Source organism: Sycon ciliatum, chromosome 5 (genome assembly GCF_964019385.1).
Source record: "Sycon ciliatum chromosome 5, ocSycCili1.1, whole genome shotgun sequence".
Classification (NCBI taxonomy): Eukaryota; Metazoa; Porifera; class Calcarea; order Leucosolenida; family Sycettidae; genus Sycon; species Sycon ciliatum.
Window position 1 is genome coordinate 7,146,884 of NC_088647.1, and position 14,244 is coordinate 7,161,127.

Sequence of the window (14,244 nt, forward strand, 5' to 3'; positions counted from 1 at the left end):
ACATATTCTTGGTAAGGAATTCACCGTGACGACGTGCATTCCCCAGTTATATGTGGTTAGCCATACATGTACATGTACACCATAACAAATTTAAACTTAGGGATCTGAATGCGGTTTCGCAACTGAGTTCATGACCAGCTGACAATTGTGTTTGGTGCACTGATGATGTTACTCTGTGAGTGACTGTGCTAACATGCATCTATGGCGTGTGTTTGCATGGGTACTGGTCCCTGCGTGTGTGCATGTGTGTTTTGCGTGCATGGCTCCTTTGTGTTACTGAATTCTCAATGTGGATTCCTCGCTGGACTGAACAATGTCTGTCTCCCCATGTGTGCAAGGTAAGCACAGCTATTAAGACCGCATATTAAAAGTCGGTTGAGTGATCATTGGTATGCCATGCAGTGCAGCTTTATGTTCTCCTTCTGTTTGCACTCCCATCCTACCTATTAGCTCGGAGAGTACTGTGTGGGTGGTATCTGACAGAGTCTCCTGTGTCTTGCTTTCTGTGGTAACATGCCGGTGTATGCGTGACTTCTGGTGGCTATGTCATTTTGAGGGTTGATCTGCACACATGTATGTCAAGCTAACGTCGATATCCGCAATCAGTAACAGAAATATGGTAAGGACTGGATTGGGTTTACTGTGTAGTACCAATGTTCTGTTGCTATCCTGTTCATAACAATTTCTAATACTTTCTTGTCGGACCATGAGTGACACATGTAGGTTGCGGCTGCCGCAATTTGTCAAATGATTGTGCTCATTATGGTTCTCTGTGCTTGTGTCGTCACGGTGTGTTTTGTGCGTGTGCGTTGCTTGTCCGTGCATGTGGTTGCATTCTTGTGTCCAAGTTTGCTTGCATTCACTGCTAGCATGGATGCTCCTTTCCAACCGGACGGACACTTGGAAAATCCTCCACCATGAGCTAAGGTAAGCAAAATCATTCAGTGCCAGGTCTGTTGTTCAACATGATGTGGATTGGAAGAAAGTGCCTATCAATTTCAGCCAACACATTGACGAACAAAGCAACTTGTGAGTTGCATACTTTTTCTGCAATGAAGCAACCATTTTCAGTCCACCCAACTTCCCTCCCCGTCCCTCTCACCATAACATCTAAAGTTAACTAAACCATCCTTGAGCTCCAGCAGCCTATAACTAATTCCTAACTAATACCTCATCCATAAATGTTCCAACTTCTAATTGAACAGATTCGTTTATTTTTTTAAAGTAATCCTACCTAAACTAATGGATTTAGCTAACTGATGGATTTAGCTAAACCCTACTAGTTGCCGTGGACTGAGAATGGTTGCATCATGCGGACTACAGGTTTGTCACATGCTTCAAATGTCTAGCTAGATTCCTTGCAAAACTGCATGTTTTGATTAGATATGCGGGGGTTTTCTGTGCGTGTCTTTCTCCTTTACATGTACCGGTCTTCAACAATACAACACGCCGAGCTTCAATGTGCCTCATCACCCAGCAGCAACTACTAGATTGTCACAAGGGATCTAGCCAGCGGTGCAGAATGGTATGAGCAATTTGGTTGACGCAACAATGATTCTATATGCTGCTCTTTTCACCTGCTTGTGCATTGGTCTCACGAAGACATGGCAACATTGTCACAATTCCATGTACCCAGCAGGATAGCACCTTCTCTAATGATGTGCACATAGATAATGCTAGCTGCACCTATTACCGGTTATCATGCCAGGTTCAAATGGTTTTGAAGTATACCGTAGTTCCGCGCATATAAGCCCACGGGCCTATATCCGGATATAAGCCCACCTCCGTTTATAGGCCCATGGGCTAAAAAACAGACCCAAACACCGTTACGGACCCGTTGGTCAAGTGTATTTTTCACAATACCGGTACAGAGATGTTCTTGTTGATGAGCCAGAAAACAAGAAAGTGGAGGGTTAACCCTTGACCCCCATGGACTCTTGACCGATAGTACAGCATGTCAGTGCAGACTACATTACCAGTACCGGTACCTACGGTAGGCGGACAACCGCGCACGGACTTGTACTTTTTCGCGTGCCAGCTGCCTTCACAATTCGAATATAGGCCCAGGGCTAAAAAACGAAGCATTATTACTGATTTTTTTCCAGGAAAATGCATTATTTCGTATATTAGCCCATGGGCTTATATGCGCGGAACTACGGTAGTGCTGCTCAGTGACATATTGTATGAGTTAAATTTGCACCTTTGCACTAGTAGTTCACGTCCCAGGGTCAGTAGGTCTAGGGCTGCACAGCGCCCATTGCGTACTCAGTTGACTCACACAGACGGGTTTTATTGAGTAGCACTGTAATTGCTATTCAAACTCTGTTCGTGTCCTCTTTCTGTTTCCACTTGCAGTTTACATTGCTATTCAACTGAACACGGCTTTTATTGCACTCGGCATCGGCGGGTATAATTAATACGTTGATCGCCTGAACTCGCCACCTATTCACCATACTCGGCCATGTGCGGGCTCAATTTGTATTTGACACTATTTGCATCTCCCCTCATTGACCCGTACTAGTATGCCCTATATCCAGTGATGGGGGCCAGTGAATTACTATGCTGGCTGTTTATGTTCATCTCTATTGATCAATCCCATCTCTCCTCTATTCCTCTCTCTCTCCTGTGATGGACTGTCCTGTCCTCTCCCCTCTCCTTCTTTTCATTCCTTCCTACTTCTTTCCTCCAGACTTCTTAAGTCTCTTCCTTTTCTTGTCCCATGTTATTATTGTGACAATGTACCTTCTCTATTCCTCCATTCCTCCATCCGCATCTTGATCTCACTTTACAAATACTTATAGTGCGTCTTTCAGCTCCTCCCCCTTTCCCCCTTCCTCCAGACTTCCCCCTTCCTCCAGGCTTTTTCCCTCCCTCCAGTCTTTCCCCCTTCCTCCAGTCTTTCCCCCTTCCTCCAGTCTTTCCCCCTTCCTCCAGACTTCCCCCCTTCGTCCAGATTTTCCACGTTCCCCCATTCCTCCAGACGGTCCCCCTTCCTCCTGACTTTACTCTGATCTGCTCCAGCCTTCTCATCCAGTTTTTTCTACCATGTTAAAGCTATTCATTATGAAAAACCAAAAATTACCTGTCGCAGGCTGGCAACGGTTAATGATGATTATGATGGTGGATTGTTGGTTGTATTGATAACTCGTACTTTTGCCCTTCCCCTTATACATAGAAACGATGTTACATGCTGTATCATCGAACTACACGTACTGAAAATCACACTGTCCTCATTTCAAAGGTGTCCTTGCAGTTGGGAAGTGTGTGAACGCACCTCGAAGGGATTTCTGAAAGGTGTCCTGAGCTTCAAGCATGCATTCCCAGGTATTCAGCCAGGCCATGCTCCATCTGGAGCAAAATGAGTGTGTGTGTGTGTGTGTGTGTGTGTGTGTGTGTGTGTGTGTGTGTGTGTGTGTGTGTGTGTGTGTGTGTGTGTGAGAGAGAGAGAGGGGGGGGGGGGGGGGGCTGGGTGAGTACTCATTTATGCAGCACAGTCTTGACTGCCTCTCATAATAATTACATGAACCACACACTCTTCCTGCTACATGTACCAGTGCCACTGGGTATGGTCTGCCTCTGCTGGCACAAAGCGGGCTTATTGTCCTCATGTGTTCGAGCGACTGGCAAGCCTCAACACGCACACAGTCAAAACACACACCACTGACTCATTGGACAGCATAGTGCAGATTTCAAAGGGTCCTTGCCGTGCTCTATGCAAAAGCAAGCTGTACTTCCGGTGCCGAGAGGCGGGCCCACACCTCAGTATGACAAGTTATTGACAACTACCCCATGTCCACCCCCAAAACGAAGTGAATACAGTAGTAGTCAAACTGGCGGAGATTAAAAAACCCCTGGTCGGGCTAGTGAAAGTCAGAGTGACAGTAACATGATGTTTGGCCAGTCTGTTGTTTTGCCTGGCGTGTCTGTGTGACAGTACTGTAGTTGTGGCTAGAGCCATTGCTCTCCGGAAATCCCCTCCTCCATTCCAACCATTCCGAATGGTTGGAATCATAGGGAGGAAATTCCCTTGATCAGCTTCCCACCATGCCATGCATACCAAGCATGGTTGTTTATTACATGTCACTGTACTGCCTGATCTGATTGACAACAGTGTGCTTGTGAGTTCAAGTGGCATGCTAGTAGTGTAGTAGCAATAGGATTAGTCTCTTCTACGAGATATTCAAGTTTGCGATAAAAAAATGTTCTCTTTGTTAATATGTACAAGTAGACAAAGGGTAGGTACCCTTATCAGATGTGCTAGTCTTGCGGCTGCCCTTCTTGCTGGCACTGCGTTCCCAGAACGCTTTACCAGCCAAATAGAACACTGGTGACAAACGCCCACAGCCTGGCCTACACGAATCTCATCGTGCACTAGTGCACTAGAGGCAACGTAGGTAGCTAGGTACCGGGTAGTCTTGTACAGCAATGTACATGTACAGTCAACCTTGTCATTGATGACCTCGGATACACATGTACATGTACACCCTCTCTCTTTGCATTGGCCGGTGTTCTCACTGTGCTATGAGATGCTGTAATATAATATATAAATAAATAAATAAGTACAATGTAACACTACAATGACATGTACTAGTAGTCACTACTGTGGCAGCACTACATGTACATGTACATGTATCTTCAAGGAACCACTTTTAAAACCAAATGCTTTTTTAAATTTAACAACACTTTCCTCATGGCCGATCGATGATCGTTATGTTTTGTTTTTTCATTGTAGACTAGAGTCTAGTGCTAACCAGGGAGTACATGTAGTACAATATAATTGTACTACGTGCTAACGAGGGAACACTGGACGATTTTGTCCGGCCTGGAAACCCCCACAGAGATTTCACTCCCCGCGTTTGTGATACCACTGATATGCCGGCCTCAAGCAAGTGCAACTGCAGAGGGGAAACCACAAGGAGTCGTGAAAGCCGGAATTTCTGACACACATTGTATGCCGCTCACTGCTCCAGTGTCTGCTCCAGAGCCGGGTCAGCGACCCGGTTGGGGGGGGGGTACTTGGGCCGCTTGGGAAAAGGAACACCAGGTCACTTCTGGCCAGGTTGGGACTCAATCAGGGCCAGAGGGAGTTCTAAGATTCCCTGATGTACATGTACAATAGCTGCACTTTTAAAAATGTACCCAGGGGACTGACCCGGCCAGTTGCTAGAGTTGTGCCAGACACATAATTATAATAATAATTATTATAATCTTTATTTCAGGATTACCCAAAGGCTAACGCCTATCTGGGCATGTTTGTACATGTAACAATACATGTTTGTGCATGATTGATTGTACTTGTACAATACTTACTCAGAAAGTGAAACTCGCATGCCACCGACGTCGTTCTGACTGTCACTGCCAGTGACACTGGAGTGGATGTACCACCGAGTCCGACTCCACTGGCACTGTAGCACTGCACTCATCATCAGTAGGAGTAGCGACTGTCAGTCCCTGCTGGCAGTGCTGCGCTGTGATCATGGTGATGTTTGGCACCTCAGAGACTGCAGCTCAGTGTTATTTTACATGACTGATAATTATGATTATTGTAGTTCTACCTAGCGATCCGCGTACATGATTGAGTGGTGTCGATGGTGCGACAGTCACATCAGTCATCACCAGGCATGATCGCTGCTATGTCTCTGCACTGCAGTCAACCGGGCTCTGGATTCGACACCTCCTAATAATTATTATTATGTAGCCTCTGAGAGGAATAACTGGGGCTAGCTCCATATCCTGGCTGTGCCATTTTCATTGAGCTCCATAACTAGTCCAAGGACTAAGTAAAAGGCAAGGAGCGGTCACTTGGCTTCACTGCTGGAAGCTACATTGTACTTGACAGCTGGGACATGCTCGCAAGGTTAGGTTACGACACGTATTTGCGAGCAGAAAAACTCAGCGAGCTGCTCCGTGTTGTCTGAAACACACTCCTATCTCGTCGGCGTTTCCAAGTAACCCCGTCATTGCGATGTTGCTTTCGGAGTAGAACGAGCAATGGCTTGCTCACGGCCAGCAACTGCAGCCTCTCGTCCGTTAGTCGCAACCGTTCCTCGACTCGTCTGGTGCTTGCTCCTTTTAGTTGTAGGTCCTGCTGGAGCGTGGATAGCGGAGCGGAATATCAACATTTCCATCGGCAGCCACATGAGAACATGGGTCTACTCGTCCCTGGGACCCGGCGGCAGCAACGCGTTCAAATTCAAGCCCGGTGGAACGGCGAAGATATCGCTCTCGTGTTCCTGGGTAAGGAATATACCTGTGTCCGATAGGCAATGCATTCATTCAATAACGTTTGGAATGCATTGTGAGCGAAATGAATTCCATTTTTGTTGACAGTTTCATTTTTTGGCAAAGTATAATAATAATTATTGACTGTACGCATCCAAGCTAGACAACACGAGCACTTTTCGAGCAGAAAATTGCCTAATTGCGACTATGATTCAGTGCGTTAGGGCTTCCCAGGCTTTTCCCTATTGACCGCCCTCAACTAATTGATGTTAGGGATTGTTCCTGCGATTTTGGTATCCCGGGGTGCATTCTCTTCATATGAATGACTTAGGTACTTCTGTATAGCTGTGCACTTCGTTTTTGTTGTTTCCGGACATTTTCACTAGCTAGGTGCCTTGCACAGCGTGTTTGTGCACACGAAATACGGAAGTAACTACCGTATTTTCTCTAATAAAAGCCCAGGTCTCCAATAATGACCCGGGGTGAGGGTGGTTTGAAATATTAAGAGCACAGTTTCTAATAGTAGCGTGGGTCACAATTGGAGTATGCAACAAGTACAGCAGTACAACATGCCAAGAACATATTTGTAAGGAGGTTTTCGGTCTACTGCTTCCTTCCTGGTGCCAATGCTATTGTGAAACATCTGTTTTGACAATATTCCTGAGTTTAGGGTTGAAAAATCAGTCTTGATACGGTGAGTTTATGCCTATACCTATACTGTAGTTGGCTTGATAGTTGACAATTGAAAAAATAAGAGCCCAGTCTCCAGTAATAGCCCAGTCTCTAATAGTAGCGCGGGTAGAGCTGTCACTGAAAAAATAAGAACCCCCCCCCCCCCCCGGGCTCTTATTAGAGAAAATACGGTACTACTAGTACTAGTAGTTGACGATTATCTCGCCGTAGAGCTGGTCATATTGAATCAAATCGTGAAGGCACTTTACAACCATCCTTCATTCAACATTATTCATTTGACACTGCAGTGCAACATCACCTTACAGAGTAGCCAAGGCATGGTCAAACTGAGTGTGAAGCTGATAACAATACATCCTGCAGTATAGAGCCTGTTCAAAGTGCTGATAACAATACAGCCTACTATAGAGCCTATTCAAACGGTGGTGACACTAACCCTGTACTGCATACTGTAAGTATGTGTATGTGTGTACATGCGTGCGTGTGTGAATATGTGTGTAATAAAAAAGTGTGCGTGTGTGCATTTGTGTATGGGTATGTGTGCCCATGATTGTGTGTTTAAAGGTTTGTTCCCGTGCACTTGTGATGCACTGCTACATTCTCCTAGCCTATTTTGGGTCTGCTTTGTCCTGGTAGACTCCTGCAACGGCTGGCCAGGGAGCTGCGGACTGGATTGAGAATGCTGTGTATCTGTTGCTGTGTCAGGAGGATAGGATTAAGGTAGGGAGATAGATAGGCCACACATGTACATGACTGTGCACTCAATTTGCGGACAGAACTGTTTCGTCCTTTGTAGATCATCAGTGCAGCGCAGAGAGAATGAGGCCCAACCTGGTAGCAATGAAAAATAAAATATCCAAAGTCAGATTTAACCCAGGCCCGAACCGTGCATGACTCTGTATATAATTTGGTCACTTACGCTACGTGTACAAAACACAAGATACTAGTGCCCTGTAGTCACTTCTGCATGAAAGCTACTCTCTTCAACATGCATATATGTGTCTCTAAAGGATTTGGAATTGTGGCCGGATCAAGCCGATGGTTTATGCAGGTCAGCTTACCTAGTGACTGCACATCTGTGTTGTATTGTTCTCCCTGATTTAGTCTGCGGAGATTTGAGAGTGTCTACACTGTGTGCATTCCTGCTTTGGTGTTTCTATTCAGCTTCACGCTGAAGGAAGCCTGTCCGAATGTTCAGAGAGCGTGAACGCGTGCAAGCACAGCTTGGTGTACCCTACGCAAGTCTCCTGCAGCCTGCACCCGCCCATCGACGTGGTTACCAAGTCCACACAGGTAACCGCTACCTCGATCGTAGTACAGCAGTCGCAGTCCGTCAACAGCACCGGGCGTGTGAAGTTTGTGGTTGTGACTTGCTGTGGCACTCCGTCGCCGGCAGACTACACATGTCAGGTAAATTGTAAATCAATTTGGGTGATTGAACTATAGATATGGTGATTCTCATGGTGGAAATGTGCGCACTGGATTATAGCCGGACGAAATGGATTCTCGGATACTGAGCCAGTAGTAAATGTATTAAGAAAAAGAGAAGAAAACACATGAGAACGAGTTATGCAGCAACTATCCACGGTTGTAACAAGATGATAAAAAGTCAGAAAGTGCGATAATAGGGCACAAAACTGACAGGCTACTGAGAAAATGGATTATCCGCACTGAATGGAGTATGCGCACTGAATGGAGTATGCGCACTGAATGGATTATGCGCACTGAATGGAGTATGCGGGCAGAATGGAATATCAGATACTTGTCTAACTACAACACATTGCCATTTGAGACAATAATGATGGTGTAGGAAGTGCGTCCCACGATACTAGAATACACTCTCAGTCTCACAGCTATCATAGAAAACACATTCTTGCTCATCAGTCTCTCAAACAACAACGACATCGTCACGTGCGTCAAATCCCGCATGCACACACTGACTCAGAACATAGTACAGTACTACAGATGGTATTGTTTGTTCTTTTCTTTCAGGCTTTTCTGGATGTTCGCAACTTAGGCGGTACGCATTTGAGTGTCGATGAGTTTGGGTTACCCCGGTTCTATCTGCTGTATTTCCTGGCACTGTGCATACTGCTTGGAGTATGGTGTGTTAACGCGTTGTACCACTGGAGGGTAAGAATGTTGTGTGTTTGTTGTACATGTGTGTGTGTACGTGTACGTGTGTGTGTGTGTGTGTGTGTGTGCGCGTGTGTGTGTACATGTGTACGTGTGTACGTGTGTACGTGTGTATGTGTGTACATGTGTGTGTGTGTGTGTGTGTGTGTGTGTGTGTGTATGTATGTGTGTGGTGTGTGAAAAAAAGAAAGAAAAAAATGGAAAAAATGAAAAATAGGGATTCTCTGGCCAGAAAAAGTCACTTCAATCAGCTGTGTGGTGGATACCAGGCTAAAAATAGTGGCTGTCAATTCATCAGCCTTGCAAGCTGTTGAATGGTGTAATCCCAGCACAAGTTGCTATGTCTAGCATAGCTGTTCGCTATCATCGCTTCCGCGATGGGCAGGTCTGAGGTCTGAGGTGGTGTGTGCGCGTGTGCGCGTGCATATGGGGGTATGTGTATGCTTGTGTATGCGTGTGTGTGTGGGTGTGTGTGGGTGTTTCTGTATGCATGTGTGTATGCATGCATGTCCAGGGGTGCACACATATCACTGCTATCTCGTACCGTAGGAAGGCCAAGTGACGTTCAGGTGTGACCAGTCTAAGCGCGGTGCTATATGCATGTGTATGTGTGCCGTGACCGGGTACTGTAGTCAGTAACCTAGCAGCATGCCAAGAGTCCTGCTGGACATTATGGCATTCTGAATAGTACATTCTTCCATTGGTGTGTTGTCCACTGTTATCTACATCTGCAGTTCAACAATCGTTTGCACACCGCCCTGACATTGCTGCTGTTTTTCCGCGTGGGAGAAGCGGCTGCACTCTACTGGAGCTGGCTAAGCATATCTAAATCAGGTATGTACGTGTTCGAGTATGCACATGGCTGTGTACCGGGATTATTTTAGTGGCGGTCAATTCATCAGCCTTGCAAGCTGCTGAGTGATGTAATCCCTGCTTAAGTTTGTTCACTATCATCGCTTCAGCAGTGGGCATGTGTAGAAGTGAAAGTACTTACAGTCAACTTTGCGTATAGCGACACTCGGCTGGGCATCAGAAAAGTGTCCTTATTCGCGAAGTGTCGTTATACCCGAATTCTCATTATATGTATACAGGTAGAATGGACTTTGCTCTGGGCATGGAGATTCTGTCGTTATTCGCGAATTGTCGTTATATCCGCAGTCGTTATTAGTGAAGTTGACTGTATATGGCTAAGTTGACTGTATATGGCTAAGTTGACTGTATATGGCTAAGTTGACTGTATATGGCTAAGTTGACTGTATATGGCTAAGTTGACTGTATATGGCTAAGTTGACTGTATATGGCTAAGTTGACTGTATATGGCTAAGTTGACTGTATATGGCTAAGTTGACTGTATATGGCTAATAATAGCAATGAAAAGTATGAATGCCGCAGACATCACCACGCAACATGACAATTTGTTCAAGGTTTGGTTTTGTGTGTTTCCAAAATCGATTTTCACGTTGCGATCATCAGTGGAAATACGCAACTAAAGAGATCAAGGGAAAAACAAAGGTTAAAAATCCAAAGAAGTGTGACACATGACGGGTAACTTGTGGTAAGTATTACAAAAAGTGAGAACTAAAATAAAGAGTAAGTGTGACAAACGGGCATGAACAGTGCAGAAACAACTCATGAACACGGGGTGCAAACTCACGAAAATAACCTAAGTGCTAACCTAAGTGAGCCACTTGGTCTACCAATTTGAGTGCCGGAATTGTGATAGCCGGTACGTTGGTAGGACCCTTCAACACCTGAGCGCACGTATCAAGCAGCATGTACCACTTCACATGCTGCAGGACGCAGCAAAAGCGAAGCGCCCGAAGCGGGGAAGACCACGCAAGAACCCGCTCCCTCTACCACCGACACAACCAGAGCAAGTCGAACACACGGTGCAGAGGAAGAGTGGTGGATCACTAAGCCAACCGAATGTGCCTTCTCCACCGTTGCCCTTGCCGCCGCCGGAGCCACCACCAGTGCCGTTGGTGGCTGGGGTTGGGGAGGAGTTGGCAACAACAACAGTACCGCCAATCACAGAAATTGAGCCCATTTCTTTGACACAGTATCCGGCTGTGCGGACACCGCAGCACCCTCCGGCGATTGATCCGTGGGTCCAGAGACCACGGAGGTCGACCGCCAATTATTCAACCGAAATATATGCTAGGAATGGCCAAGGCCCACGCGGAGCATCGAAGGAGACCGGAAGCCGGGGGCAAAACGGAACACAATCTCGGGACGTAGATGAGGTAAGGACAGTGGCACGGGACAGACGTAGGAAGGAGAACATGGATGGTATCAGACGACTGACTGGTGGTGAATATGAGTTGGGTGATGATGCGGCGGATGACGAGAATACAGATGACGACGAGGCGGATGACGGCGAGGATACAGATGACGACGAGGCGGGTGATGACGAGGCGGCGGATGAAGACGAGGCGGATGACGGTGAGACGGCTGGTGGTGATGGTGATAAAACGGACGAGGAGGAGTCAGGTGGCAGGGAAGGTGATGGAGCTGATGAGGGTGAAATTCGTAAGAAGTCAGCTGTGTATTTGCATTTGTTATCTCGTCCCGATTGTTTGAGTGTGTATGATGATTCCCACTTCTCTGTACTGTGTCGTGCCCGTTATGTCCAGCAGTTGAAGGTCCTTGAAGCTGTTTGTATTCGTACGCATAAGCCCGATTTGTGTAAGCAAAAAGAACATGTTTTAGCACTTAGGTTATTTTCGTGAGTTTGCACCCCGTGTTCATGAGTTGTTTCTGCACTGTTCATGCCCGTTTGTCACACTTACTCTTTATTTTAGTTCTCACTTTTTGTAATACTTACCACAAGTTACCCGTCATGTGTCACACTTCTTTGGATTTTTAACCTTTGTTTTTCCCTTGATCTCTTTAGTTGCGTATTTCCACTGATGATCGCAACGTGAAAATCGATTTTGGAAACACACAAAACCAAACCTTGAACAAATTGTCATGTTGCGTGGTGATGTCTGCGGCATTCATACTTTTCATTGCTATTATTAAACTTTTATCTCCACGTAGATTATTTGTATATGGCTAAGTTGACTGTATATGGCTAAGTTGACTGTATATGGCTAAGTTGACTGTATATGGCTAAGTTGACTGTATATGGCTAAGTTGACTGTATATGGCTAAGTTGACTGTATATGGCTAAGTTGACTGTATATGGCTAAGTTGACTGTATATGGCTAAGTTGACTGTATATGGCTAAGTTGACTGTATATGGCTAAGTTGACTGTATATGGCTAAGTTGACTGTATATGGCTAAGTTGACTGTATATGGCTAAGTTGACTGTATATGGCTAAGTTGACTGTATATGGCTAAGTTGACTGTATATGGCTAAGTTGACTGTATATGGCTAAGTTGACTGTATATGACTGTTGACTGTATATGACTATGTTGACTGTATATGGCTATGTATAGTGTATGTGACTGTAACCATGCTCTCTCATCTCTTGCCCACCTTGTTTTGCTCTTGGATTATTTCCCCTTCCCATTCCTCTGATTACTAGTACATGCAGCACCAGTATCTTTTGGACTGGTTATCATTGAAAAGAGGAAGTCACAACAGACTAAGTATTTTGGAGTGTAGTTTCGCTCCCCTTCACTCCTCCGTGTTCTAGTCTTGCCTGTCCCACTGCGCTTGACAACACCATAGCGAGTATAATTCCGTTGAAGAACTACGACCGGTATTGACAGACACTGCAGACAGCTGTTTTTCCAGCTCCTTGAGAGCTCTTCAGTGTAGGCAGATAAAGTGATAATCATCAGCGGCACAGAAAACAAATCGAAACATGCTGATAGGTTATCACGGCAAGGTTTTGCCTATGAGGCATATAGGTCCCGGTATAGACATGTGGGCATTACAATGGGGTTCTTGCTCTTCTTATATCCACGGAATGTTGACTGTGTTGCCGCTGTGTGTGTACGTTGTATTTGGATGCCTTCAGGCGTGGAATCGGTCCCAACCGACAGGGTGCGCTACGTTCTAGCGTCGTTGAAGTGGTCCTTCTATTTCCTGTTCCTGACGAGTGGCTCGTTTGGCATGGGTATTGCCGTGAAGACGCCCCGGCATATGTACCGGATAGTCTGTGAGTTTTGCTCCATGCATGCGTTTGGTCACGTCGTCAGTGGGTCTCCGTTCTTAAAACCTTCAGCTCTTGCTGGATGATTAAACACTCATGGGTCGTGTTTTCCGCATCCGTAGAAACGCCACCATCCGCTATGTATCAAGGCGCAGATGCAGCTCCTAAAGCGGTGGGATTAAAAAAGCGTATTTGCCTTGTAGGCAATTTCAAGGCGAGGGCCAGAGTCGCCTCCTTGGAGATAGGAAGGCTGAAAGGGGCTTGGGACCTTCTCTGGGTAGGTGAGGTTTTTTGTAGGAAAATGGGACTGCTATAGCGGCCAGTGGAGTGGATGGTGATGATTCTCTGGAGTAGGAACAGACTCGTGTTAATCTTTGTTCGATGACAATGACTCATGGTGAAACAACCTTACCCGAGTCTGTAAGCAGCACATTTGTTCCTGTATGACGTTGTAGGTTACACATGTACAGTGAACATAGTTCAGCTGTCCAAATCACTACCTTGACATTCAACAAAGAATGATGTTTCACCATCCGTGGTCCTCACCTATCCGGCGATACACTAGAATGTAGTGGTGACCAGTGGAGCATTGCATTGTCCTCACCTACAGCACTGTAGTGCTTGGTGAAACTATAGTGCTGCCGGGGCTTCAATGCAGCCGCCAACACACCCAATGACAATTCTGCATCTCACTGGCCAATACTGTTGTAATCGGTGTATTTATACTAAGACCGGACAATCCTCATTAATATTATTCGTATTTCACGCTCCTTCACCATAGCAATGAGAGCCAATCAAGTATAGAAGAGCGCGCATACATGTACTCCAGTGGTTCTCTAATTGTGTTCTAGTCTCCGTTCTTGTCTACTCAATAAACGAATAATCGGTCTACTCAATAAACGAATAATCGGACGATTCCTTTTGCAGCTCTCCTCATAGTAAGTGACATGGTGATCAACGCATTGGGTCTGGCATGCACTCTACATTGCAAACGATGTTCTACTTTGAACTGTATGTGTAGTAAGACATCACCAGCTAGCCAGGGACTCAGGGAAATAGAGGATAGGCAAGAAAACCCACTGACCGTTGATG

General features: G+C 45.8%; 1 protein-coding gene and 1 long non-coding RNA gene across 2 annotated transcripts in view; both read left to right on the plus strand.

Annotated features, from left to right (window-relative positions):
• The first annotated feature begins 858 nt into the window (after positions 1-858).
• Positions 859-3,219, plus strand: LOC135817398 (uncharacterized). Its single transcript, XR_010553537.1, has 2 exons — positions 859-1,525; positions 2,356-3,219. It is a non-coding gene; the product is annotated as an uncharacterized LOC135817398 (long non-coding RNA).
• A 2,428-nt stretch (positions 3,220-5,647) lies between these two features.
• Positions 5,648-14,244, plus strand: part of LOC135817394 (uncharacterized) — a 17,870-nt gene continuing 9,273 nt past the window's right edge. The window contains exons 1-6 of the mRNA XM_065330571.1: positions 5,648-6,237; positions 7,549-7,632; positions 8,077-8,322; positions 8,905-9,045; positions 9,783-9,882; positions 13,018-13,158. Of these exons, the coding sequence (XP_065186643.1) occupies positions 5,992-6,237; positions 7,549-7,632; positions 8,077-8,322; positions 8,905-9,045; positions 9,783-9,882; positions 13,018-13,158 (958 nt within the window). The 5' untranslated portion in view covers positions 5,648-5,991. The remainder of the gene's footprint in view (positions 6,238-7,548; positions 7,633-8,076; positions 8,323-8,904; positions 9,046-9,782; positions 9,883-13,017; positions 13,159-14,244) is intronic.